This window comes from Mixophyes fleayi, chromosome 5, assembly GCF_038048845.1.
Source record: "Mixophyes fleayi isolate aMixFle1 chromosome 5, aMixFle1.hap1, whole genome shotgun sequence".
NCBI classification, from domain to species: Eukaryota; Metazoa; Chordata; class Amphibia; order Anura; family Limnodynastidae; genus Mixophyes; species Mixophyes fleayi.
Genome location: NC_134406.1, coordinates 267,998,478 through 268,025,677, shown reverse-complemented (window position 1 = coordinate 268,025,677; position 27,200 = coordinate 267,998,478). Strand labels below are relative to the sequence as shown.

General features: G+C 41.7%; 2 protein-coding genes and 1 long non-coding RNA gene across 7 annotated transcripts in view; 2 read left to right on the top strand and 1 right to left on the bottom strand.

The window, feature by feature from the left end:
* The window catches only part of ANKMY2 (ankyrin repeat and MYND domain containing 2), a 41,193-nt gene extending 37,573 nt beyond the window's left edge, over positions 1–3,620 (top strand). The window contains exon 10 of the mRNA XM_075214080.1: positions 1,644–3,620. Within this exon, the coding sequence (XP_075070181.1) occupies positions 1,644–1,837 (194 nt within the window). The 3' untranslated portion in view covers positions 1,838–3,620. The remainder of the gene's footprint in view (positions 1–1,643) is intronic.
* LOC142159310 (uncharacterized) overlaps positions 1–7,922 on the top strand; it is a 361,481-nt gene extending 353,559 nt beyond the window's left edge. The window contains exon 2 of the long non-coding RNA XR_012692937.1: positions 7,649–7,922. This is a non-coding gene — a long non-coding RNA (uncharacterized LOC142159310). The remainder of the gene's footprint in view (positions 1–7,648) is intronic.
* Positions 3,316–27,176, bottom strand: LRRC72 (leucine rich repeat containing 72). 5 transcript variants are annotated; one of them, XM_075214081.1, is made up of 9 exons: positions 27,142–27,176; positions 24,703–24,776; positions 22,263–22,332; positions 19,604–19,685; positions 12,526–12,639; positions 8,968–9,057; positions 7,639–7,827; positions 6,443–6,473; positions 3,316–4,027 (listed from the first exon to the last, which is right to left on the bottom strand). In XM_075214081.1, exons 1-9 carry the CDS (start codon positions 27,151–27,153, stop codon positions 3,862–3,864), a joined length of 828 nt encoding a protein of 275 aa, XP_075070182.1. In that variant the 5' UTR covers positions 27,154–27,176; the 3' UTR covers positions 3,316–3,861. The 5 variants fall into 5 exon arrangements, with proteins under 5 accessions (XP_075070182.1, XP_075070183.1, XP_075070185.1 ...); XM_075214082.1 differs by having other exon boundaries at positions 7,669–7,827; XM_075214084.1 differs by lacking the exon at positions 27,142–27,176 and adding an exon at positions 26,512–26,593.
* Positions 27,177–27,200: the final 24 nt, after the last annotated feature.

The window sequence follows — 27,200 nt, the reverse complement described above, 5'->3', positions numbered from 1 at the left end:
CTAATACTTCTCTTCCCTCCAGTGTCAGTACATGTCCTCGTGTTCTAATACTTCTCTTCCCCCCAGTGTCAGTACATGTCCTCATGTTCTAATACTTCTCTTCCCCCCCAGTGTCAGTACATGTCCTCGTGTTCTAATACTTCTCTTCCCTCCAGTGTCAGTAAATGTCCTCGTGTTCTAATACTTCTCTTCCCCCCAGTGTCAGTACATGTCCTCGTGTTCTAATACTTCTCTTCCCCTCAGTGTCAGTACATGTCCTCGTGTTCTAATACTTCTCTTTCCCCCAGTGTCAGTACATGTCCTCGTGTTCTAATACTTCTCTTCCCCCCAGTGTCAGTTCATGTCCTCGTGTTCTAATACTTCTCTTCCCCCCAGTGTCAGTGCATGTCCTCGTGTTCTAATACTTCTCTTCCCCCCCAGTGTCAGTACATGTCCTCGTGTTCTAATACTTCTCTTCCCTCCAGTGTCAGTACATGTCCTCGTGTTCTAATACTTCTCTTCCCCCCAGTGTCAGTACATGTCCTCATGTTCTAATACTTCTCTTCCCCCCCAGTGTCAGTACATGTCCCCGTGTTCTAATACTTCTCTTCCCCCCAGTGTCAGTACATGTCCTTGTGTTCTAATACTTCTCTTCCCCCCAGTGTCAGTACATGTCCTCGTGTTCTAATCTCTTCCCCCCCCAGTGTCAGTACATGTCCTCGTGTTCTAATACTTCTCTTCCCCCCAGTGTCAGTACATGTCCTCGTGTTCTAATACTTCTCTTCCCCCCAGTGTCAGTGCATGTCCTCGTGTTCTAATACTTCTCTTCCCCCCAGTGTCAGTGCATATCCTCGTGTTCTGAATTCGAAGAGGGAGCTTAGTCCATTAAAACGTCAGTGGCGACTTTTTGATTAATTTTCTTTCAGAGATCCATAGGGGCATATTTAATGGTCGGTGGAAACGCCGAAAATCTCGTGCTTCGCGCACTATTAGCGTTATTACGGTAATAGTGCGTGGAAAAAACGTTATTATGGTAGTTTTCTCGCTGGATTTCAGCTCGCGGCTCCCTGAGAATAAAATCTCTAAAGCACCGTAACGTGTCGTGTGTATGTGTATCTGAAACTTTTTGTTGCCTTTAAGATATAATCCACCGGGGTTTTTAAAAATAGAAGTAGAGTACGTTTTTCTCAATGTGTTCTATTGAACACCTGTAAAAGATCATTATGTAAGTTTGCATAAACTTTTTAAATGCAATCAATATCTATAATTTATGGTCTTTTGATATAGTGATCAAAAAAAGTAAGTGTTTGGTTATGAAGCCCAGGTGTAAAAGGTCACAATACATATTTTGTTTTAACATTAGTGGAGGAGTTTGGTTTATGTTGTGTAACATTTTAACGTGCAGCTGTCTTGTACAGACAGCGAAGGGCCGCCATATTGTGGCATTTAAACAATTTTTATAGGGGTGCATCTTTATTAGGACAACTGGCATCACTGAGTTGATGCTTTTTGCTATGTCACTGATTCCTGCATGAATACTGGTTTAACCCACAAAATGATGGCTGTACAAGATCACTTTACGCTGAAGCATACTTGGATCATTTTTACTTATTTACTGAACAGATTGTATTTATGTGTAAATAAAAATATATTCTTTATTGCAGAGGCTAAAACCGCTGAACTAAGTGGGACCAGTGAAGAGCCGCAGGAGGGTGAAACTGAATTATCCGAAGAACAGCATACGCAGGTGTCCACAGAAGGTGGTGATGTGCCCGAGGAGCCTGCGGGCTCCCCACCAACAGATGAAATATCTAGTGAGGCAGACCAGTCGCACACACCAGACGCAACAGAAAAATGATGAGGTCCTGATCACCGCTTACCACTAACGGAACGCTCTGAAGTGGAGCCAGCAATCTGTCGCCTTCCAAATATCATGGAACTAAAAATCCCAGCATCTTTATAAGCAGGAGGCTTGCAGGGCATGATGGGATTTGTAGTTCCACAACAGAAGGAAGAGCCAATGGTTGCCCACGTCTGGTGTAAAGGTCTTAACTTTTCAAACTGTGATGAACACAGTCGCGTGCGCTTCAGGACCCTCCATCCAAGTTCCTCATACTTTTATATACTTGGCCCTTAAGCCAGGAAACGGCTGTTACTGATCATATAATATTGAGAGATTCCTTTATGCTGCCTTTTATTCTCTATGTCATGAGGGTTAGTAATGTATTTGTTGTAGTGCAAACAGAAAACCTGTGATTTCTGCTGCATTTTGTAATTTGGAAAGTAGCTGAAGCCTATTGGTGTATGAATCCTACTGAGGAACATTGGGGAGCAATGTACACTGCTACTGAAATAAGTGAATTTAATTACTTTAAATAAAATTTTGTATTTCCATTGCTACAAGTTACTACAGATCACCACTAAATATTCCAATGTTCCCCCTTTCACGTTGACAAGGCCAGTGATAAACCTCCTACCTCCTAGTCTGGCAAGGCTTGGCCACAAAGTAAATCTTTTCCCAAGAGCCACCATGATGGCCTAAACTCTGGAGGCCCCGACTTGTAACTGGGAACCGCAGTGCTAACTCTGGCCATGATCATGATGAGGCTCAAAAAGGGGGCAAAGCATTCTCCTCCGGTTGAATTTGGTTTATTGGTGCCCTATATAACAGGGGAAAGCCTTAAAACATTTAACCTGTAACTACTTTGGGTGAATACACTTTTTAAGCCACAAGATGAGTGGCCATGACTGTCACCACCAAATATGAGTTGCTATTGTGTGACAAGACCACTAAGTTTATATGGGATACTTTTCTGAAACTTGATGCAAAAGTAACTCTGCAAAACGTGTTCTGATCCAAAACAACCAGTTGGATTCTTTTCTGGTACAATTTAGAAAATCTAAGCAGACATCTGACTGTTGAAATTACATGTGTACCAGTCTTCATAAATGCCCCCAATGTTTTTGATAGAGCAGTTTAAATAAACAGGGAAGTGGCCAAAAAACATTTAAATTGCAATTGATTAGGTAACTACTACTGTTTTTTTTTTGTGCTGGCAGCTTGAAGGATAACGCTATCCAAACTTAAATGGTAAGAGTAATAAAATAAGAAACATGTACTTAACCTCCAGTCATCCGATGCACCAATTTGGCGATCCAAGCAGGATGTCTTCCAAGTTCCGAGCAGCATTGTCAAGTCCCACGTTTCCTTCTCCCCGGACAGAGTCTCCCATTTATCCCAACTTTTTCTTTTAATTTAAATAAATACATTGTTTAACCTCTCTGGATCCTGCATGGTATCAACCAGCTCAGACAATGATGCTTAAACAAGTGAAGTTAAGTAAAGAAGTGGGTTTTTAATTGGTACAAGATGCAGAACTTACTGAAACAACCGATTATTAAAGTACAAGGTTATGCAAATGTTTTTCTGTTAAATCCAGGTGGACTGTGGTCAGTCTTCTAAGAGATATCCTGGTTACCATCTGCATTACTCCTGGTAACTTATATGTGTGTGACTGTGTTTGAAACCTTTTTTTCCACTAGTTCTGGATAATAACAGACATTTCATTTGTTCGAACTGCTTTCTTTAATGCTCTCCGTGTTCTGTTTTGACAGTTAATAAAACATTTTCCGATTTGAAATGTGTTACTCTGCGAAGGTTTATTGTCTGTACATGGTTGAGGTAGCTATATTGTCAGCATAACCAATGTTTAGTCGTGCAATGCATGCTGGGACTTGTAGTTCCAAGCAGATGGAGATCCTCTGTATAACAGTAGCCATGGAAAGAGAAGGAAGATTGAAGGTGAGGAGTAATCTCTGCTATGCCTTCTGTGCACTCGCATCTCTCTGCTCATTAGTCCTAGCTGATCATTTGAGATGTCGTTACCGAAACTCAACCGTTATTAATTTGGGCAGCTCCTTGGGCTGCTCATCGGTGCCTTTATGGTTTAAGGATGGGATTTTGCTCCAATCTAGGAGTGTATAATGCATTATGGATCTTTGATAAGCTCTTAGCAAAACTTTATCTTCAAAAGCATTCAAGTCTTTTCTATAAAGAAAAAAAAATGGTGGGAGATTAATAACTAAAATAAGTCAAACATGGCAGCTGGGAAACATTAGTATAAAGTGTAGATTGAAACTCCGCCATCATTTCTGTATTTAACTTACAAGCAAAATGCTGCTGTAAGTCATTCACATGATCTAGAGGAAGGAATGACCGGAATCCATCTTGGCCCAGCAGAAGAGCGAGAAGGGAAGTGGCCGAAACATCAGCTGGTTTGTGGGAGGACAGAAATCTCCAACGTCCATGGGAAACGTATGGGGTACAGGTGCTATTGATTGCAAAACCTTTCATTCTATTATAAATTATGTTTCATACTAGTTCAATGACCGGTTTCACTGGTTGCTGCATCCAGAGTGTATGAGAACACGTTACTTCCATATCTGGGGACTTCTCAGCCCAATGTTGAAGCAGGGTGTAAATGACATCACATTATGGAGGTCGGGCCTGTCTGGACAGGAACTGGATATTTTGTGAGAAGACCGTCCACTCTCAGAGCCCCAGACCAAAGTATGTGGTGTAATAACTTGATAATTAACACCGTTATTATCAGTAATAATTAACTCCTGCGGGAGAGGAGACGCCGGTCGTCATTGAGCACTTGGCTTCCTTTACCCGGGGCGCAGACACATTGGGCCTGAGTCATTAAGGAAAGTAAGGCAAAAAAAAAGGAGTAAATGTTCTCCGGGACAAACCATGTTACAATGAAAGGGGTCAAATTAGTTTATTATTTTGCACATAAGTTAAATACTGGCTGTATTTCATTCTAGCACACAAATACTTGATAGCTTTATCTGTACACTAACATTTAAAGTTGATCTAGGACATGCCCTATCCCAACTATAAATCTGTCGCAACATTTTAAATTTACCTCCCCCCAATGCAACATGGTTTTGCCCAGGCACAAAATTACTCCTTTTTTATGCTTTACTCTCCTTAATGACTCAGGCCCATTATGTTTAAGTGCACATTATGGACCGAACCACAACGACCTATCGCACACCTGCATCCATTGACGTGTACTACACAGATAGAAGCCGATGCCGGCAGCACTCGGGACTCTGTGGATGACATTATTGTCTTTTTGTGGGATTCTAGGTACTCAAAGCTGCTGTACAAATTCTAAATAACATGGAAATCATCTATACTCCATCTAGGCATGTTCCACCCAGCGGAATGACCTCTAGGACAAAGTCCAAACATTTAGAGATGTAAATAGCAAATGATCACTATCTTTTTTAAATAGGAATGTTTTCTCCTTTAAGATGTGGTCGGGTCCATAGACAATGGGACTCTAATTCTTACCACATTAAATAAAAACCTAGTCACTGAAATTGGCAGGTTAGATGGACCAATCTGTTATCTTCTGCCCTCAAATTCTATGTCTTTATGGGACATATGTTTTGCTCCTGTTTCTCACACAAATTAACCTGGAGTGAATTAAATGATTAAAGGATACCTCTAATTCAATAATTATAAAACAGAATATACCTAATTACATTATTACAAGAGTAACCCCCCAACACTTTAAATAACATTCTGCCTGAAATCGTCTGTTGTCATCTCAGAAACATTCACAGATCAGAATAACTGAACTCATATACAGCTGTAGAAATGGAAACAATCAGTGAAGGGCAACAGTTTGTTTCTATCGTTACAGATGTTGCTATGGAAGTCCAATTATGGACAATGTATTCGGGTAACAATGGACCTCAGTTAGAAGCACTTGGTATGCATCACCTTGGTTTTGCTCTGATGCACCCAGGTGGCTCACTCGGACCATGCCTAAAAAATCTGAGCAGATGCACTATGCAAAGTGTAAACATCACATCTGTCCTCCAACAGTTTTGAACCACTTTCATTAAACAAAACTTGTTTATAATACTGCTTATGGCTTAAATTAATCATGCAAGTATGAGGTGAGGAACCCCAGTAACAATGCACGTTCTTCCATCCCTCTGCACACTGCTCTCTATTCTGCAAAATAGCGCGCTGCTACGCATCCTTCGTACTTTACATGGACCACGTTCACTCCGCTCAATTCTTCCTCTGCAAATCTAGGCATTCTACAGACATATGGGCGCACCTCGGCAAATCAAGGCATTCGTTAACACCAAAGAGGATTCATTTTCCACTTTGTAAATGACTTCCAGGGTGTTTCTGAGATTACAACTGCAGATTTCAGGCTGAAGTCCTACTTCAAGTATCAGGAGTTTTTCCAATATGTTGTAGTACTTACAGTAATGATTTGGATTAGTCATTTTGTTTCATCATTGTTGAGTGGTGTTACCGTTTAAGGTTAAGGTATTTTTTCTTTTACCAATTACTTCATCCCCCCCAGTAGCTGATCTGATCTATACAAACATTTAAGGTACTCTGAGATATAAACATTTAATCACGTACCTCTTTGGATTACATGTCCTATCACGATCCCCTGCAACGAAATAAAGGTTTCTCCCCTTATTTACAGGTCATATGAATATGTTTTATTTGCCAGTGTTGAAAAATTTACAATACTAGATCAGTGTGAAGCAGGACCCAAAAAAGAAAAAGTCCAGTGGAATTTCAATGTCCAAATTATATTCTGTGTAATAGAAAGTGACACAGCAGAGAATCAGCCCTAAAATCTCATGTCACACTGTGACTAATGTCCACATTACCCAGATAGTGCTCCAAGCCTGACGCTGCAGGTCACATACAGAACACATCCTACTGAACACCACTAGGTGGCGCCCTAGGAAACTGCATCTAGAGAGGAGCTGGAGCATCCTATGTAGCTCAGGATGCCTCTACCTTTACTTGTCATGTAGCCTCCTTAGTGTAAATGTTTATCTGTAATATGTAACTGTGCACCAAACAACCCTGTGTGTCCATAAATGTAGAAATAAAAAATACCCCTTCTGATATACTGTATGTATAATTTTAAGTTTGACAAATAATAATTTTTATTTTGAGATTTATTATGTTGAAGTGCCTCTTCCAACAATTCTATATATATATATATATATATATATATATATATATATATATATATATATAATTTTAATGTCTATAATATAATTGATGTTACTTGTAATTTATTCACAGTGGGTCTTCTATACACAGCAGTGGAATTCGTTTTTTGGGCTGACCCAATATTTGGTCTGTGTCCGTTCACTATGGATCACTGAGACATGAGGCACAAAGTAGTCCTTAGTGCCTCATGCCTCAATGATGTCATTACTTCCTAGTGAATTGATAAGAACAACATGGCTGCTTACAGTGCGGCTGATGCTGTGATGGTTATAAAACGAAAGTAATTTACTCCTAAAAAAAATAATGGAAAAATAGTGTATTTCCGCCCATCTTGAGATACATCCACTCAGCAGCCTATGTGCCCGGCTTACAATGAGTTATCGTCGGCGAGTATTTGCACCTGCCAGCGCCAGATTTATGCAATTCTGCATAAGAGCCGATGCGTGTGGCCAAGAGTGAGCTCACACAAGATGCGCTACACAAATTGGCGATTGTCTGACCTCAGATCCTACCTAATACCCCCAATAACTCTATATCTATATCTATATATACCTATATACTTCTGTTACACCCAGTCTCTGTACCTCTCCACAGACATGTAGATCCAGACTCACGTGCAGCCTGAGATGAGGCGCCGACTGCGGCGCTGTGTACGAAGGGTCTAGTACCGAGGATGGAGTCCGTCCTTCTCCCGAACCCCAGCGACTGTATGACTGCCGTCCTCTCCAGGTTGTACAGCTTGAAAGCGTCTTCTTTCTCCTTCGGTGCCACAGCTACAAAAACAGAGTCTTTAAACACTTAATAAAATCTGTCTGCACTTCATTTGTATTTGCTAATGACAGCCCAATAAAAATAGTCCTAGAATTCAGATTATTGACAAAAATGACCAGCCACAGGCTTTTCTGCGAAGCATTTTCTAATGTCTATTTCATTTTTGATTACATATTGATTTAACATATATTTATATTTATTTGTAGTAGAGGTGCACTGTCATGTTTTGTTATATATGTTAGCACAGTTGTTTACTCAGAACATTTATTATGTTGTTCACTGTACACTGCTATATTTTTGAGAAAATCTGTCCCACAATTCAAGTCAGTGACTTGGATCAATCTCTAGCGGCAGTATGCAGTATACAAGACTTTTATTATCTGTTTTATTTCCTGTCAAGCTTTTCAGCCATTACACGGAGTAAGGATTACAATTATCATATATTTGCTCTCAGTATATACAACTCTGGGCTGTCCGAGCTACTCATTATGGCTATTCCCGATCCATAAGGGGTAAGATTCTATGAGTAAATCAGTATAAACTACAGACATATCAAACGGGGTCCTAACTGCAGTGGTAAGCACATTTTGGCCTGCCCACTGAGACTTGTAGTTCTACAACCGCTGACGAACCTTAAGTTGCTGTGGAGTTTTTAAACAGACGTTTCCCATTTTTACCTTTTGTTCCCCTGATTTTCCAAGAAAAATTATTTTTAGCTACTTTTCCCTCTGTGATTCTGCAAAAAAAATAAAATAACAGATTTACGTAGCTTTTCAATAAAGCTGTTATTACACAGAGCACTGCCGGTATTCCTCCCATGTCGTGCAGAAACCGTCCGCTTGGTTAATGTGGAAAGACAGATGTAAATTCCCTGCCACACAAGTTTAAACAACACAAACCAGCAGCCCAGGGATTCAACAGATTTTCTGCATTCTAATTTTGCAAATCCAACATAATTAGTGGCTGGACTTTGTCACCGGCTTCAGCAAACAATGCCAGAAGAATGTGAAGTGAGGGCAGGAAATCTGTTTCCGTTTAGAGCCCATGTGGGTTCGGTCGTGTTGCGTATTTAAATCGAGCAAAAACAAGTTTTTCTTCGACGGTGTGGTTGGGATTAGTAACAGACATAATGGAGCACTTACATTCACGATCAAGGAGCAGCACTGATGGGAGATGGTGAATGACGTAGGGGCGATAGCCAGGATCCTGGTCCAGAGGGTTATGAAATAAGTCTGTACAGAAAGACAGGAAAAATGTAGATTGACTATTCTAATGAGGACATAAATGAGGTTTATTTGCTTGTAAATTGGAAGGTGGTCTGTTATGGACTCTCACAATGTTAAAGTACACTTGTCACCTATATAACCAGCAGAGCCGGGGGCCTAGGCGATGCCCCGCCCCTGGCGCTTCCTATCTTCTTACACTGCTCCTCTGTCAGACTGGGGGCGTATGGCGTTGTGCTGTGACATCACAGACTCCCAGCGACTCACTGACATGGAGAAGTAGCTTTAAAGGTATTAAACTATTTCCCTATTTCTCTCCTCCTCTTTGCCTCCAAACTACTTGAGCGATTAGTGACAAACGCCTGTCTCCCTTTCTCTCCTCTCATTCCATTCTCGGCTCTCTACAATTAAGTTTCCGTCCCCAACATTCCACTGAAACTGCTCTCACAAAAGTGACCAATCATCTACTTACTGCAAAGTCTAAGGGGTATATTTACTAAACTGCGGGTTTGAAAAAGTAGAGATGTTGCCTATAGCAACCAATCAGAGTCTAGCTGTCATTTTGTAGAATGTACTAACTATATGATAACTAGAATCTGATTGGTTGCCATAGGCAACATCTCCACTTTTGCAAACCCGTCGTTTAGTAAATCTAGCCCTAAGTGTCATTTCTCCATACTCATTCTCCTGGACCTCTCTGCTGCTTCTGATACTGTTCTCCTACACACCCTTCACTCCATTAGCCTTCGTGACACAGTTCTTTCCTAGTTCCTTTCCTACCTATCAAATCGCTACTTTAGTGTTTCTACCTCTGGCACATCCTCCCCTCCACCGCCACGATCTGTTGGGGTCCCACAAGGGTCTGTTCTTGGCCCTTTACTTTTTTCATTGTACACCTCTTCTCTTGGGGCACTAATTCACTCATCCGGCCTCCAATACCACCTCTACGCTGATGACACACAAATCTCTATCTATTCCCCTGACCTCTCTCATTCTCATCATCTCCCGTCTTGACTATTGCAACCTCCTGCTATCTGGCATTCCTGAAACCCATATATCCACATTTCAATCCATCCTAAATGCTGCTACAAGACTGATCTTCCTCTCTCACCGCTCCACATCGGCTGCACCACTTTGCAAATCCCTACAATGGCTCCCTGTGTCCTCCAGAATCAAAATCATATTACCGTATATACTCGAGTATAAGCCGAGTTTTTCAGCACATTTTTTGTGCTGGAAAAGCCCCCCTCGGCTTATACTTGAGTGAAGCTCCAGGACCACAATGAAAAGAACCAACCAATAACATCTGATTAGACGCCCACTTCCGGATATCGTCACATGCGTTCCACTGTGGAACGCACGCCATGCTGAGTGAGACCATACGGATTACAGCCTCTGTGCAACGTCTGGGACTAGTGGAACTTCACCGCTTTTTTTTTTTTGATCGATGTTCACGCAGACCGTTACGTGGAACTGATTATTTCAAACAGGTCTGACTGATGAACCCGCGGCATACGGATAATGGGACATTCACCTTCCAGCTCTCATATCTGGGGACTGACGGTAATATTCTGTTTACACTTATCATACTTGTATTTAAAGAATCAATTTGCATTCAGCTCCGGAGCTAAGATCATCATCAGCATTTAAGGAACATATCAGCTAAATGTTTTTGGTGTGGCCACACCGGTAATATTTTTTACTCCGGATTATGTTTATTGGAGTGTTCGCAGGACTATTGCAGTCATTCACAACAACCCGTGTTTATGACTAGTTTCTAATTTTTGTGGCTTCAGATTTGTTACGTTTATTATCCATGTGACTTATATCTAGTGGTATTCTGCAGCTTTTTATTGTTTTACTGGCCAGTGATAGCTCTGTTATTGTCATAATATATTTTATCAATAAATTGTTTTTATTTATACAACGGATCATTCTATGTTGATGGGGTGCACTCATTGTCAGCGTTGATCTTTGTGCTTGTTCATTTTATGATCCATCTATGCACCGATACAATATATTAATTAGCCTATATGTTTTATTTTTAATTAATGTAATTTTATTGGTATCTATTTTTATTTTTGAAATTTACCAGTAGCTGCTGCATTTCCCACCCTAGGCTTATACTCGAGTCAATAAGTTTTCCCAGTTTTTTGTGGTAAAATTAGGTGCCTCGGCTTATATTCGGGTCGACTTATACTCGAGTATATACGGTACTCACCCTTACCTACAAAGCCCTCAACAACACCACCCCTGCATATATCTCAAATCTCATATCAAAATACTCTCCCTCCCGCCCTCTTAGATCTACCTCTGACCTTCGCCTTGTCTCTGGTAACCACCTCTCACTCCCGCCTACAAGACTCCTCCCATGCTGCTCCCCACTTATGGAATTCCCTACCACGCTCAATCAGACTTTCCCACAGTCTTCAAATCTTTAGATGCTCTTTAAAAACCGCAAATAGCAGCACGGTAAAATGCGCATGCGCGCACACGCACTATAACATTTAGTTTCACATATATATTTATAGATTCCATTCCAAAGTGATTTATGAGCAGACAGTATTTGGTTTATTATTAGTTTATATATTATGATTATATGTACACTCTAGTGTTATTTAAGGTTCAGGTTATGTGAAATGTGTCATGTCTGATATCATACTAATCCCCTATTCATCAGCAGCTGTCCGGTTCCATCGCCGAAGAGATCGCATATTGCATACTCTAGTTATTGATGTTAGGGAATAAATAGCCAGATTGATATCAGATGGTAAAATGTTAATGGACTAATTGTAACTGGAGCACATCCCCTGGAGAGATGACCCCCACCTTTGGATTCCTTAGTCTGAACTAGCCTATGACCTGTTTACCCTGGACCCATGTGAAGTCTGGACCTATAGAAGCAAGCCACGTCATCTCTATTGTTCACTCTGTAACACTGATTGTATATATAATCATAGCTGCACCCCCACCAGTCTCAGTCTACTCTGATCACAGTATTCAAGGGTGAATTACTGTTCACTGGTGCCCGTGGTTAGCGCTGAGGTATGTATTTATCTTTTGGTATTGGCTGTACTGTACTGTATTATATTACAATCATGTATTGAATTGTTAACTTTTTACATCTGATAAAATAAATCACTTTGTGCGTTAGAAACACAATACAATCGCTTGGGCAATGCTTATTTGAAAACGATAAAATTACTTTAATAGTCCTGTTTTCCCTACTGTACGGCACTGCGGAGCACTGTGGCGCTTACAAATCTATGATAAAAATACTAATCATTGGCCGCTGCGCCACAGTGCCAGCAGATGGCGCTTATTGTGGGGGGGCGCTTAACGGTGTCTGACATGATTCCGGTAGATTGAGGTACAGGTGGAGATACAATGGTTTCTGCAGATTCAGCGAGTCTCATGGTAATAATTAGATATGATGTCAGATACTAGACTTGGCTGGTTAATGTGTTCAGTGATTACTTAGGATACGGAGGTTGCTCATTCCCTTCAGCTCCTGTACGGTTGTTTGCAGCTTGGCCAGATGATTGTCGTGCAGCATCAGTGTGTGCAAGGAGGTTAGATGCTTAAGACACCCTGGAATTCAGAAAAATGAAAAAATTACCACTAAAACTAATAATCTATCGGTCTCTAAGGAGAGGTTTACATGAAATCAACAAATGTGAGACAGAAGGATGTTCTACACATATATACTACTATTGCTTATTTATATAGCAGCATCATATCACACAGCGCTGTACAGAGAACTCATTCACATCAGTCCCTGCACCATAGGAGCTTACAGTCTAAATCCCCTAACACACACAGAACGAGAGAGACTAAGGGCAATTTAATAGCAGCTAATTAACCTACCAGTATGTTTTTGTGGGAGGAAACCGGAGCACCCGGAGGAAATCCACGCAAACACGGGGAGAACATACAAACTCCATACGGAACGGGCCCCGGTCGGAATCGTACTAATGACTCGCAGATCTGTGAGGCAGCAATGCTAACCATCTCGCTCCTGCAGGAACCACTGGCTCTGATGTCACCGGAGATTCCCACGTGAGCAGGTCTGGTCGCCATATTAGTGATAATAGTGCTCAGTGATAGGTCCGTAAATGCTAAGTACCAGGCACGCTGGGGATGGCATTGGACAGGTCACCTACTGCCCGTCTCCATGGCAGAAGAAGAGGGGGGCACAGGGCATTTTTTATCTGCCATGGTGACCTGGCACCTTGGATTTGTCTTGGTACATAGCGGTTAAGAAATGGATTTACAAGACTACAGTGTCCCAAGCAAAAGAGACGGAACGGAACGGCCAGTTTAGGAATTCTGGTCACATGTAGTGACGTGACCAGCGGTACTGGAATTGATTGTTCAAAACTACCCGTTTGCCACAGACAGGACGTATCTGCCTATTTAACACAGGCAGGTCAGATTGGGTAATTTGGTAACGTTCATAGAATTTTGGCACGGTGTTGCTGTTAGTACAGGCTTGAAGTGATCGTTTTGCCAATCAAACTCCAATCAAGATTGATCAGAGTTTTGATGGTCTTGATAGATTATGACATCACACACCTGTGAATGGTTAAACACTTTCCATTAAGCGCTTGGTCATATATAGGCGATATACAGTATAATTAAAATTGAATAGGTTAAATAAACTAAATTATGTGATCCTCATCGGCATAGGCAAACCGAGGGGGGTGCCTAGTGCCTGGAAACCCCCCTCCAACCCTGGGGAACTGTATAATTGAGGTGGCTGGACCCTGCCTCTGCTTAACACGGCTCTCCTTGAAAAGGGACAGCTGCGTGCACCTAACAGTAGTGCACGCAGCATTGCCCATGTATATTATGGGGATAGGAAGAGTTGGAGAGCAGCCAAACACTGTCTAATATTATAGCCACATCCCCATGCATGCTGGTCACGCCCACTGGTGGCGTGGTGTGGAAACCCCCCTCTACAAATACAGCTTTTGCCTCTGATCGGCTTGTGTAAAAGAAGATGCATATATTGATCTCCAGCCATCCTGACAGATCACTGCACTGAAGGATTTCTATCCAATTTAGACAGGTACTAGGGTGGCCAAATGGCAAAGATATAACCGTTTGGCATTCAGGCGACATATTCAGGATCCCATGGGGCTCAGTACACAGCTATCATGGCAATAGCAGCCACTGTCCAACTGCGTTTTGAAATCCAGACATATTTCAGGCCAATTTGGTCTCGGTGACCAAAGAAAAGAACAATACACAGGGCTAATTCACCATAAAATGTACTATAAAAAAAATAACATGAATGTGAATAAAGTCTCTCATGAACCACTAGTACACATATAGATAGTTTTAATGTATTCAACAATCATAAAAATCATATATAACTCTCTAATAATGTGACATGATCAGTAGAATTAAAATATAAACATATAAAAGCAAAATTAATCTCATGAGTTTATCTAAAAAAACCTAATATAATCTCAACCAGATTGATTACATCGCAACAATCAAATTTGTTACAAATACCCCACAAGATGCACAAGGGAGGTCTAGAATAAAAGAAATGTCATGTAAAGAATATGGAAAACATTATCAAGAGCTGCAAAAAGATATTACTGTAATTTCATATACTTATAAAAAGTTCTTACACTCTTAAAGGAATCTTCAAATCCTGACAATAATGTAGAACTTTCGTTCCCTCATAAAGTACAATATAAGAACAGATCGTCAACGTGAATTTGATTTCCTTAAAGTGGTCATCATTAGCCACATAATATAAATTTGGGATTTCACTGTAAACGGTGAGCTGGAGAAATGAGCAAACAAGCTGGCAGGTAAGTGTCTATAGTTTAATCACCATCATCACCATTTATTTATATAGCGCCACCAATTCCTCAGCGCTGTACAGAGAACTCACTCACATCAGTCCCTGCCCCATTGGAGCTTACAGTCTAAATTACCTAACACACACACACAGACCGAGAGAGATTAAGGTCAATTTGATAGCAGCCAATTAACCTAGCAGTATGTTTTTGTAGTGTGGAAGGAAACCTGAGCACCCGGAGGAAACCCACGCAAACACGGGGAGAACATACAAACTCCACACAGATAAGGCCATGGTCGGAAATCAAACTCATGACCTCAGTGCTGTGAGGCAGAAGTGCTAACCACTGAGCCACCATGTTGCCCAACCACTGAGCCACTACGCTGCTATAAGTTAATTTGGTCTCAGTGAATTAAAGTGGCAAAAAGTTTAATCAATAAGATCTGTTTTCGTGTGACCAGCATTACAATTACCTACAATATCACCTTCAAATCATTCACTGGTACAGCCTCTATTGATGTATTAATTCACAGTAATTCACATTGCTTGGTATGATCAGGAGCCGCGCTCATCAATGACCACCACTGCTTTAACTATCTGTACTTAATGATCTTTCCTTTACCCGTGTGTCTTTATGTATAATCTGTGGCTGCTATTTGCATGTAATCTTATAGGAGCAGCTGGTCCCTTTTATTTGGATGATGTTCCCCAGTGTTAGATGCTTTTTCTGACCTCTATAATACAAAGTAAAAGCATATTGCGGCACTAATGGCCGCCGCGGACCTGAACAATTACCATTTATCACCATGCGCTCTTCTTCTCTCAGATCTGTCTAAGGGCACGGCGTTAAGGAAATCAAAGGGGAAGCCGCAGACAGTGAATGAAAGTGGAGCTGAAAGAAGGATTATCTCACAGTGAAAGATGAATCACTTCTGTGCACGCTGCCATATCTGACCAAATTAATTGCAGACTCGTTTTAAGCTGTGTGATGCAGACATCACAGAGGAAATGTGTTTGCTGTGATGAGAAAAAGACACTACTTATGTCTGAAAATGAAAGTACCATTAAAGTTCTGCCCACAACATGTACAAAATATCAGAGAAAAGTACATGTTCCTGGTTTGCATGAGATTAAATAGTCACTGAACAGAGAATACAAGTTGGCCTATGTAAAAGAGCCACTGATGGCATTGACAGGTACTGTAAATGTTTCAGGAAGTTATCAGAACTGATCGAGGGGGGAGATATTTTTCGCTGCGCAGTGGACTTCCTGTCAGTCATCCTGTTTCAAGGACCCTGTAGTCAGGAGTTATCAGAAAATAGTGATCCTTTTAAAAGCAAATTAACAAAACAATATGCAAATAACTGATGTTTTCCAACATAAATTTTATCTGTCCCACTTCCCTTTGGTCAGAGCCGCTGTGTCAAAAACACTTTGCAGGGCGGACAGGCTTCTCTATCTTGCATCAATCTATAATGTGCAAAGAGAGGGGAGAGACTGCGCACAGCAGCCAGGGAGGCAAAGAGAACTTTGTGGGATCCATATGAAAATGCTGAAGGGTCCCCCAAAGTTTCTGGTATACCCACCCCTCGCGGTGCCGTGTGTGATCCCCTTCGCAGTCCCACAGCAGAGCACTCTTCCTGCTCAGAAGGGAAGAGAACGCCACTTCTACTACTCACATGTGCGGTATTCTACAAACTCCTTGCATTGTTGGCAGACACACACATGGAACTCATCAAGGTTTCTGATGACCACGGACACGGCAGAGGGAGGTGGTAGGTGGGCCTACCTGCCAACTCTCCCTGAATGTCAGGGAGACTCCCTGAAATAGGGGTGATCTCCCTCACTCCCTGAAGAGTCTGGCATTCTCCCTGATGCTGAGCCAGTACAAGACGGGTTGGCTTCACCATCTGTGGCATGATGACACAGTTCAGAAATTGTGTCCTATGTCCATGTATTGATGCCTATGGAGGTGGCCATTTTCATGGAGACCAAGATTAAATCAAAGACTGACAGGTAAGACAACATGACTTCAGTAATGGAGACAGAAATGTAAAAGACACTTCAGTCTCTAGAGATTCATTAGCTGCTTTTCCTTAACACATAATTGCCTACTCTCCCGGTATGTCCGGGAGACTCCCGCATTTCTGGGACAGCGTGGCAACCTCCCGGTTCTCGACCCCACTATAGAAAAGGGGCGGGGCTTAGTGACGCAAATATTGTGTCATCTTAGCCCTGTCCCCTGCTGTAATTGGCCAAAATTGTGACAATCACTTAAGGGGCGGGACCAAAATGATGTGATCTGTCAAGCCCCGCCCCCACACGCCCACCTCTCCCTGGATCTCCCTGAAGCCAATGAGGAAAAGTTGGCAAGTATGACCTTGATGAGACTCTCACTTTCCAGGCTAATCTGCTACCCCAGTAATTACGCCCTTGGCAGCAGCCTATTAGTGACCCCTGTAAGATTCAATTTGTGTGTGGCCAAATTTTAAATTTATTCTCAGTCAGTTAGGGACATCATTAGAAGCTATGTTGGCTGCTGGCTAAAAACTTGGCGAGACGTCCTTCACTAGAGGTCGGCCATATTGTGCCAGAAGTGCCGGTCAGCTGTAGGACCACTTTCAGCTAAAAAGACATTAAAGGTTTAAAGGAGGACTGGGACAAAGACTAAACTAAGTTACCCTTTATTGTCTGACAAATGGGTAACCTTTGTATTCCTCCTAGGCACTGGCTGCAACCCGGGGACTTGGGGGAGGCGCAGTGACTGCCCTCCTTGATACAGCTACCCAATCCCGCAGTTGAAGTCTTATCTGAAATCAGTCCCAACGAGGCCTCACCACCATGAGAAAAAGACCAGGTTTAAAAGAGAGAGCGCAGTCGTCCACTGTGTGTTCATTTACTCTGGGACAGTCGTGACTAGGCGTTACTGCTATTGTTGTGCTGGTGTAGGATTGTGCTAAGGCTCGGATCTTCAAGCCAGACTTTGCTACTTTGTGATGCCTGGTAAAGCGGGAGGACATTGGGCTTAGTCCCTGCCACACTGGCATAGGGGTGAATGGTGTGGCTCGGGGCAGCGCTTCAAGGCAAATGCTGATTATAGCCCCTTCTGGATACGGTCGTGTAGTAGGCTCTTGTGCAGTGATCTCCTTGGATGTGGCTAATTGTAATATAATCTCTGTGTGACTTAATACATAGATCTATTTTTTATATAAAATAAGGTACATTTGTACTTTTAGAGTTGTTTGCCTAAGTGATTCTGAACTCATCCACTTTATTTCCTTGGCTTGTCTGTATGCCACCAGTTTTGAAGAATGAATATTATAGGTGCTCTACCATAGTCTAACAAACCTAAAAATATTCTGTACAGGTGAATTTAAAAATAGAGACATGTTTGAAAAATCATGCTTTCTTTTGCTGTTTATACTGACTAAACTCAGAAGCTGTTTGGTCACTGACTTTGCAATGTCAAATTTGCTTTTTTCCATTTGTGAAGAAAGTAAATACTCCAACACACTTTACTTCCTATAAAAGGCTGCTATGGAACGTCAGGGTAAGATTAAACATTGCATCTTAACTCCATGATTCATATATCATCATTATCACCATTTATTTATATAGCGCTGTATAGAGAACTCACTCACATCAGTCCCTGCCCCATTGGGGTTTACAGTCTAAATTCCTTAACACACAGAAGGACAGACAGACAGACTAGGGTCAATTTGTTAGCAGCCAGGTAACCTACCAGTATGTTTTAGGAGTGTGGGAGGAAACCGGAGCACCCGGAGGAAACCCACGCAAACACGGGGAGAACATACAAACGCCACACAGATAAGGCCATGGTCGGGAATTGAACTCCTGACCCCAGTGCTGTAAGGCAGAAGAGCTAACCACTGAGTCACCGTGCTGCCCATAAATGAAGGGGTTTAACAATGTACAGGAGGGAAACATTCTACAAAGGAAGATAAGTATTAGAACACGAGGACATGCACTGACACTGGGGGGAAGAGAAGTATTAGAACACGAGGACATGTACTGACACTGGGGGGAAGAGAAGTATTAGAACACGAGGACATGTACTGACACTGGGGGTAAGTAGGTTCAGAGGAAATGTGAGGAAAAACTACTTCACAGAAAGGGTAGTGGATAAGTGGAATAGCCTCCATCAGAGGTGGTAGAGGCTAATACAGTAGAGCAATTTAAACATACTTGGGATAGACATAAGGATATCCTTACAAAGAACTAAGGATCAAATAGGGTTTGAGGTTACCAAAGGTTACAAAATAGACAGAGTAGATGGGCCAAGTGGTTCTTATCTGCCGTCAAATTCTATGTTTCTATGTTCCTGTTAAATGTCACTTTGCCTTCAAAGAGATTTTCAGTATAAATGTTTGTTTGGGATGACCTATTTCATAGTTACCGAACAGAGATAAACGCTGTACTTTAATTTGTGCAGCCACATTGAAGGTGTCTTGGAGAAATCTGTAATTGGGGGATACAGCAGAGATTCACTGTGAGGATTTGGCAGTAAAACTGTTTTCAGTCAATCCCTCGTCCAGATCCTGAGCATCTTCATCGTGGTCACATGACCGTGCTTTATAACGCACATACATACAGGAAACAGCTGACAGAAATTGGCCAGTATCTCCCATTTCCCCTTCAGCATCGCAGAACACACACAGAGGCTTTGTATACAAATGTACGGGAAGAAAGTGTCTCTCACAATGTATGACAGCGTACCTGTGATATCGCAGAGTCCATTGTTATTCAGGTACAGCTCCGAAAGCCGGAAATTATTCCATAGAAAATGTATCCTTGTTATCTGAAAGGCATGAAACAATTAATTCAATATATTGCTTTAATAGGTCCTGACTGTCCTTTATTTGTAGGGAGAGCCCCATGGTTTAAAGATTTGTTGCTGGATTTCGTTCCACCTGGAAAGTGACAAATTGCACAGTACAAATCATCATCATCATCACCATTTATTTATATAGCGCCACTGATTCCGCAGCGCTGTACAGAGAACTCACTCACATCAGTCCCTGCCCCAATGGAGCTTACAGTCTAAACTCCCTAACACACACACACAGACACAGACATACTAGGGTCAATTAACCTACTAGTATGTTTTTGGAGTGTGGGAGGAAACCGGAGCACCCGGTGGAAATCCACGCAAACACGGGGAGAACATACAAACTCCACACAGATAAGGCCATGGTCGGGAATTGAACTCATGACCCCAGTGCTGTGAGGCAGAAGTGCTAACCACGTAGCCACCGTGCTGTCACAAATCCTAATTTCCTGTATGTTAGATGCTGTTCTTGCCATTTATTTCTTAGTAGCTTCGACTAGGGTGCGGAGTCCCTTACCACTGGCTCCGATGACTGGACCACATTCCCTAAACACCAGCAGCCACACATAAGAGGAATGAACCATGAGTCAGCCATGTTGTCTACTACTGCGTCTCTATATGAGTAAAAAGTATTCACAGCTATCAGACACACTATTAGGCTTGTGTCTTAAAGGGCTACATGCAGCAAAAAATATTCTATTTGTATTTGTTTCATGTGAATATTAAAGGATGAATAAATAAAATATTCTTGTGGCAGGACGTTACCTAGTCTCTATGGCGGTGCTGGTAAAACCGCTTGCAGAGATCACCATTCAGTACAGATACCATTGTTTCCCTTCCCATAATCCCTGTATCTCCTCTCAGAACCCTCCTGTCAATCTCCTCTCTCAATACAATAACTGGAAGGTGCGACTTAGTACAAAGCTATTAAGGAACGGGTATGATGTCATTGGAAAAATTACCTATATAAGAAGGACCATATATATTATAGAGAATGGGTAAGAAGGTGGCAGACACAACCCCCTGAGTTATTTGAGACCCTGCAAAGGGTATAACATAAAACTATGTGTAGTATATACACATCCATGTGCCAGCCATAACTAAGCAAAGAAAATGTTTGATGCTACAGTCCCTTTACTTATGAGTATTGAGTACTATAAAGGGAAAGCTAAAATTCAGATCACCATCTATCGGTAGCAGTGTCAGCCTTCCAAATTTTTGGAGGGGAATCCAGCAGTTCTGCTCCCCAGACATAGAGGGCTGCCCCGAAGACTCTAATCAGGGTTACAGGGGGTGTCCAGGGACATGCTAGGGGGTTGAGCTGAATAATGTGTCTGGATGTTCCAGTTGGTTGGGGCTGTTCTGCAGTTGGGAGTTATGGTGGTCCATTAAACATTACACTACGTTGGGGGTCCCACAATATGTGCTTGGGATCCCAGGGTTGCCAGATATGCAATACATTCATAGGCAAACCGTGGGGGGGGGGGGTTCCTAGTGCCTGGAAACCCCCCCTCCAAGCCTGGGGCACTGTATAATTGAGGTGGCTGGACCCTGCTCCCACTTCAACCAGCTCTGCTTGAAAAGAGATAGCTGCGTGCACCTAACAGTAGTGCACGCAGCATTGCCCATGTATATTATAGGGATAGGAACAGTTGGAGAGTAGCCAAGCACTGTCTAAAATTATAGCCACACCCCCATGTATGCTAGTCACGCCCACTGGCGGCGTGGTGTGGAAACCCCCCACTACAAATCCTGCGTTTGCCACTGACATTGTATTGGTAAAAGCCTCTCAGGGTCTCAGAACATAAGCACACGTACCCTTGGGGTGGGCAGCTTAAAAACAAACAAAAGAAAAGTAGGAATTCAGCCTTTCTGGGTGGAGATCAGAAGCATGACCTTTAATATCATGTCAGTACTGATAACACTTACCCCAAAACGCATATTGCTTCTCTCCCTATCCCAGATATATACCCAAACATCAAAATAAACTCGTCAGGCGTTGAGCGGAGCCAAATTGCTGCTTCTGGGAAAGACACCGACTTTCAATATGTGAGGCTGATCTATCGGATGGAATTCATCTGTAGTATTCTGAGAGACTATATGACCTTGTGCCACGCTGTCCTCATATCATAACCAACTCTTGAGCTTTCTCACGTCCCTGGCACAGCTCTTCCATCTATCCAGAACATTTTCCTTTTATTTGCTGCAGACCTCAAGTGGACCCCCCACCCCCCCTTCCTCCTCACCTCTCTCCCATGAATCTCTGCCCCCACCCTCCTCTTTACGGTGCAATTGTCTTGAAATTGTGAACATCGCTGATCTCCTTAGCATAACACCAATTATTAAAGATGCACTAACATACTAGTGTTTCTCTGCTGCTCTTTATAGGCTATAAGGAATCTGATCGCTGCCTTTACCTTATCCTCCATCCTCTCAATGTTCATTTGTGTATCTTACCAGTGATCCTCTAATAAACATCCCCACAGCACAATATAATACGGTTACTTGTTACTGTCTACATTATTTTCTGATTTATTCTTTTATTACCTTGTTATGGTTGAGCCACAAATATTTTAACATACTAAACCTTGTTAGATCAGATACTTCTTTCAGTCCTCTGCAAGGAGACACAAAATGAAAATATATTACAATTTAGTGTACGTTAGGCCTCATTTAGAGTTAAAAGAAAAGCAAAACAATCTGCACATTTTCACCTGGGCAAAACCATGCTGCACTGCAGGGGGGGATAATGGGAAATGAGGGAACAGGTTTAGAGTTAGGGGGGGGTGCAATAGCTCAAGTCTAAATTGCAGTGTAACAATAAAGCTGCCCCATGCTTGGTTGCTACATACAAAGCAGATAGTATTTTCACTGCACGCAAAATATAAATGCATCTGCACCTCTTACATTGTAAGATGGTTTGTCCAGGAGCAAATTAGCTCCCACCGCTAAATGAGGCCCATCATGTTTTCATAAATTGCTCAGTTTTATACAAGTTGATATAATGCAGGTCAGAGGTCTGAAGAGGGTGAATTGCTATTTGGCTCCATGTGATGAGGTTAGCGGTAGTAATCTATAGATCTCCAGTTATTGTGGAATACCAGACGAGGACAGATTACTTACACTTTCTGCTTCCTCTTATTTTATAACACTCCCTCTTAGTCTTAAAACCTGATCTAACACACAGGGCCTGATTAATGGCTCTGCCCATCCTACGCTAATATGCTCGTAGCGCCCCTTCGCCTTCCATGCCAGCTTAAGGCCGGGTACAGACTACAGAAGATTTCTCCCAATGAAATATCAGGAACGATTTTACCAAAGACTGAAGGTCCTGATCAGCAGCCGATTCCTGTGTACACATTATACACGTTTTACACGTTTTACCGTCAGATCTGTGCTCTTCATCTGTCATAACCATCTGCTGAAAAGATGGTGACTCTGCGCACTGCATAGAGATCTATGGACACTGCCGGTCCTGAGTGTATACACACTGCGGGATTGGAACCACATTGTACCATCGTTGAATGAGATTTTTAGTCCAGTTTAATAATCAAAGGAAGCGATACAATGAGCTTTGGAATGATAATCGTTCATCGTTGCAGTGTACACACTAATGTGATATCGGGCCGAGCGATCGTTTATTGGGTGACTGGCCCCATAATCGGGTGAAAACCCTGTAATGTGTACCCAGCCTAATATGTGGTAGATAAACACGAACTCATCCTTAATTTAAAATTTGGCTTCCTTCACTCCCCACCAATGTTTACATTCCTGTGTTTTCGAAACTCAGCTACACTTGGCTTTTTAAAAGGGTCACAGCAATCTTTGTTACTCATTTCGTTGTCATTAAAATCCAAAATATATATCAGAGCGGAGGCATGAACAACCGAAACTGAGGGTGAAGGGGGCAGTCACGGCTACTCCAACCTTGTCTTTCGTTTATCCTCCAGCTCCCACCCAAAGATGACTCATTGTCTTCAGTGTTTACCATGGGAACACGTCAAAATTAAAACCTTACTACATTTTTCTTTCATGTGGTCTTTTTACTTTGGAGAACAACTATTCTCTGTACTGCTGGGGACCCTGCTCCTTCCACTATATAACTCTCAGCCTGTGGCATCCTGCTGCCTCCATTCCCCTCCTCACATCATGTCACTGTACCTGTCACATGCAGCCCTGTCCTCACTAACACATCACTCATCTCCTGATATACTCTGTGCTGCTGGGGACCCTGCTCCTTCTACTATATAACTCTCAGTCTGTGGCTTCCTGCTGCCTCCATTCCTCTCCTCACATCATGTCACTGCCCCTGTCACATGCAGCCCTGTCCTCACTAACACATCACTCATCTCCTGATATACTCTGTGCTGCTGGGGGTCCCTGCTCCTTACACTATATAACTCTCAGTCTGTGGCTTCCTGCTGCCTCCATTCCCGTCCTCACATCATGTCACTGCCCCTGTCACATACAGCCCTGTCCTCACTAACACATCACTCATCTCCTGATATACTCTGTGCTGCTGTGGACCCGGCTCCTTCCACTATGTAACTCAGTCTGTGGCTTCCTGCTGCCTCCTTCATTGCCCTCCACTTATTTCCTAATATACACTCTGCTGATATGAACATTCCAAGCAAATATTTGGCTACAGGTTGTTCCATCCAATTTCTAAACTGGGGACATAACAGAGGAGCAAGGGGCTCAGATCATAGTCAAACAAACTTTAAAATGCTACATGTCAGCAGGGTATCTCCCAACTGTCCTGGAAACGGAACAAATGTCCTGACTGACAGATGCTGAGAATGTCCCCTCAAATTAGGACTGTTGGTAAGAATGGTGATACTGAATTATTCTTTCCTATTATATATTAATAGTGAAAATTACTGTTACACCCAATTTGTCATATATATATTATAAAACACTGTGTACATTGTGATGTATCATAAAAACTTACACATATATAGATTATATATAAGGATGAGATACTTACTGTCTGCCAAGGTACAGCTCAGATACATCAGAGTCCGTCTTGTATCCACATTTCTGCCTCTGTTCTTCTATTATCTAGACCAATACATTTATAATATATTACTGTATATACAGACCGTATATAACACGTAGAATTAGCCTCCTCATTCTTATATAGGGCTGTTTCCATACATTTTAAGTTATCTGAAATATGTATAAAAAAGACAGGGGGGGGGGAAAAAGCTGCAAAATAAATAAATAAATAGATTGAAATGGAAAACAAAATAGGTGCAGTTTTTTTCTGCCAGTCGGTTGAATATAGGAGTCAGCGCGGTCTTTAAAAGGAAGCAGGAGGATGCGCATCCATTTACATCATAGTTAGACGCAAACAGTAATTTTTAGGCGGATTGGCAATATGGCTCCTGGGACTTGTTTAAACATTAATAATCAACGCAGTTCATTTGCAGAAAATCCCTCAGTAAGGAACCTCTGAAGAGAAGAAAATCACATGATTTTGTCCATACTTGCCAACTCTCCCGGTATGCCCGGGAGACTCACGAAATTCGGGTCGGTCTCACGGACTTCCGGGAGAGCAAGCAAGTCTCCCGCATCCCGCAACTGCCTAGCCTAAATGACGCGATTTGCGGTGAATGGCGTCATTTTGGTCCCGCCCCCCGCGACAAAACTGCATTTTCGTTGCGGGGTCGGGGTCAAAATTACGCGCCCCGCCCCCTAGTCACGCCCCTCTCCCGGACTACACTTGCTGAAAGTAGGCAAGTATGATTTTGCCTGCAGAATGTAACTATATACATGTTTCCAGTATGTTATCTAATCTTTTCCTTTTTAGATTTACAAGATTTAAATAAAACTTCGGCACTGTGCATCTTTTTTGTTTTTGTGATATGGTTGGAATATTGTCTATCATTGTTTATTATTGTCCAACATTGAATATTGTCTAGCAAGACATTTATTATTATTATTATTATTATTATTAATAATATATTTATTTATAAGATGGAAAGAAATTCTGCGAAGCTGCACAGTGGGAAATTAAAGCACAGTCCGTAAAACGTGGAGGTCCAACAAGTAGAATACAGAACAATGAAAGACAAAATGCAGAACATTCAGGAATTAAGGGAAATAATACCAAGAAATGACACATAATACATATATAATACCTAAGACGCAATAGACAATGTACATAATAAACATAAAGCCTGGTACAGAACATGCAAGATGCATGATACAAGGACACACAGGTGGAAGAGCATAAGAAGGCAGGAGGAGAGAGGGCCTTGATCGTGGGAGCTTACAATCTAATGTGTTTCCTTCCTGTACTGTAAGGTAGGTTAAGGATAGGTCAGTCTCTAAAGATACTTCAGACCACTATTACAACTCTGATCTTTTATGTCAGTACCCTGATCTGTAGCAAAAAAATAACTGAAACACCAACAAAATGCAGCATGTTATACAAATCTGTAACCTCTGTATAAAAATAAAAATGTACTATCTAGCAATCATTATTCTTCAGGCCATTAGATGTAAGCTCAGTGTGCAAAAAGGATTTGCAACCTGTCTGTCTATTAAGCTTTGGGGTCTATTTATGACCAATCGCAAATTGCTCACGGTAATTTTAATTTCTCATTGCAGTGATAAGAAATGAAATAACATGGCAATTTGATTAAATTGATTAAAATTGATTAGCTGGGACAGCAGTTTAGATAGGAGCCTATCCTGGAAAATGGTCTATATTAGAGAGATCTCAATTGCGGGGTCAAACTCTGAATTTCAAGCTTAATAAATAGAGAAAAATCGCATTTTCTATAGACACCTATAGTGACTAGATTTTGATTGAAGAGGCTGGGATCAGAGAGATCTGCTGCGATCCTCTATTAATAAATAGCCGCAAAACTTGCAAATGCATCAAACTGCAGTTTTCAAGGGATTTAAACCTCTTCAGGGCGTTCATAAATAGACACCATAGAGCTATAAATACACATTTCCAGCTGTTAGATGTTTATAGATAATTAGATGAAGTTGCATCAGATGGGAGGTTAAATGTGCACCACAAACTAACATATAAAAATAAAGAGAAAGGACAAAACCTCAGTGTGGGTGTCAAATGTCAGTAAATTTACTGGAAGCAAAATATAATTAAAATGTTCACTACCCAAAAAAAGAAATGGGGATAAATTATACAACACTTTACTGACAAAATTAAGCTACGTGTAACTGCACCATATATAGGGGTCATAAACACCTAACTGACAATTGTCATTACCCTATTATCCTTCAGATACTATTGATTTAAAAAAAAAAAAAAAAAAATCAGTAAACAAAACCCTTTCTGCAAATGTCATTAAAAATATGTAAATGTTAGATATAATACAATAATAATGGAGCCATAGTATTACTGCCCATAGTCCTGTGATCAGAATGACCATTCTCTGTATAGACTCACCCTGGTCGCCATCTTAGCGTCATGCGTTGCCAGGAGACGGCGGGAGCGCGCAGCTGCTC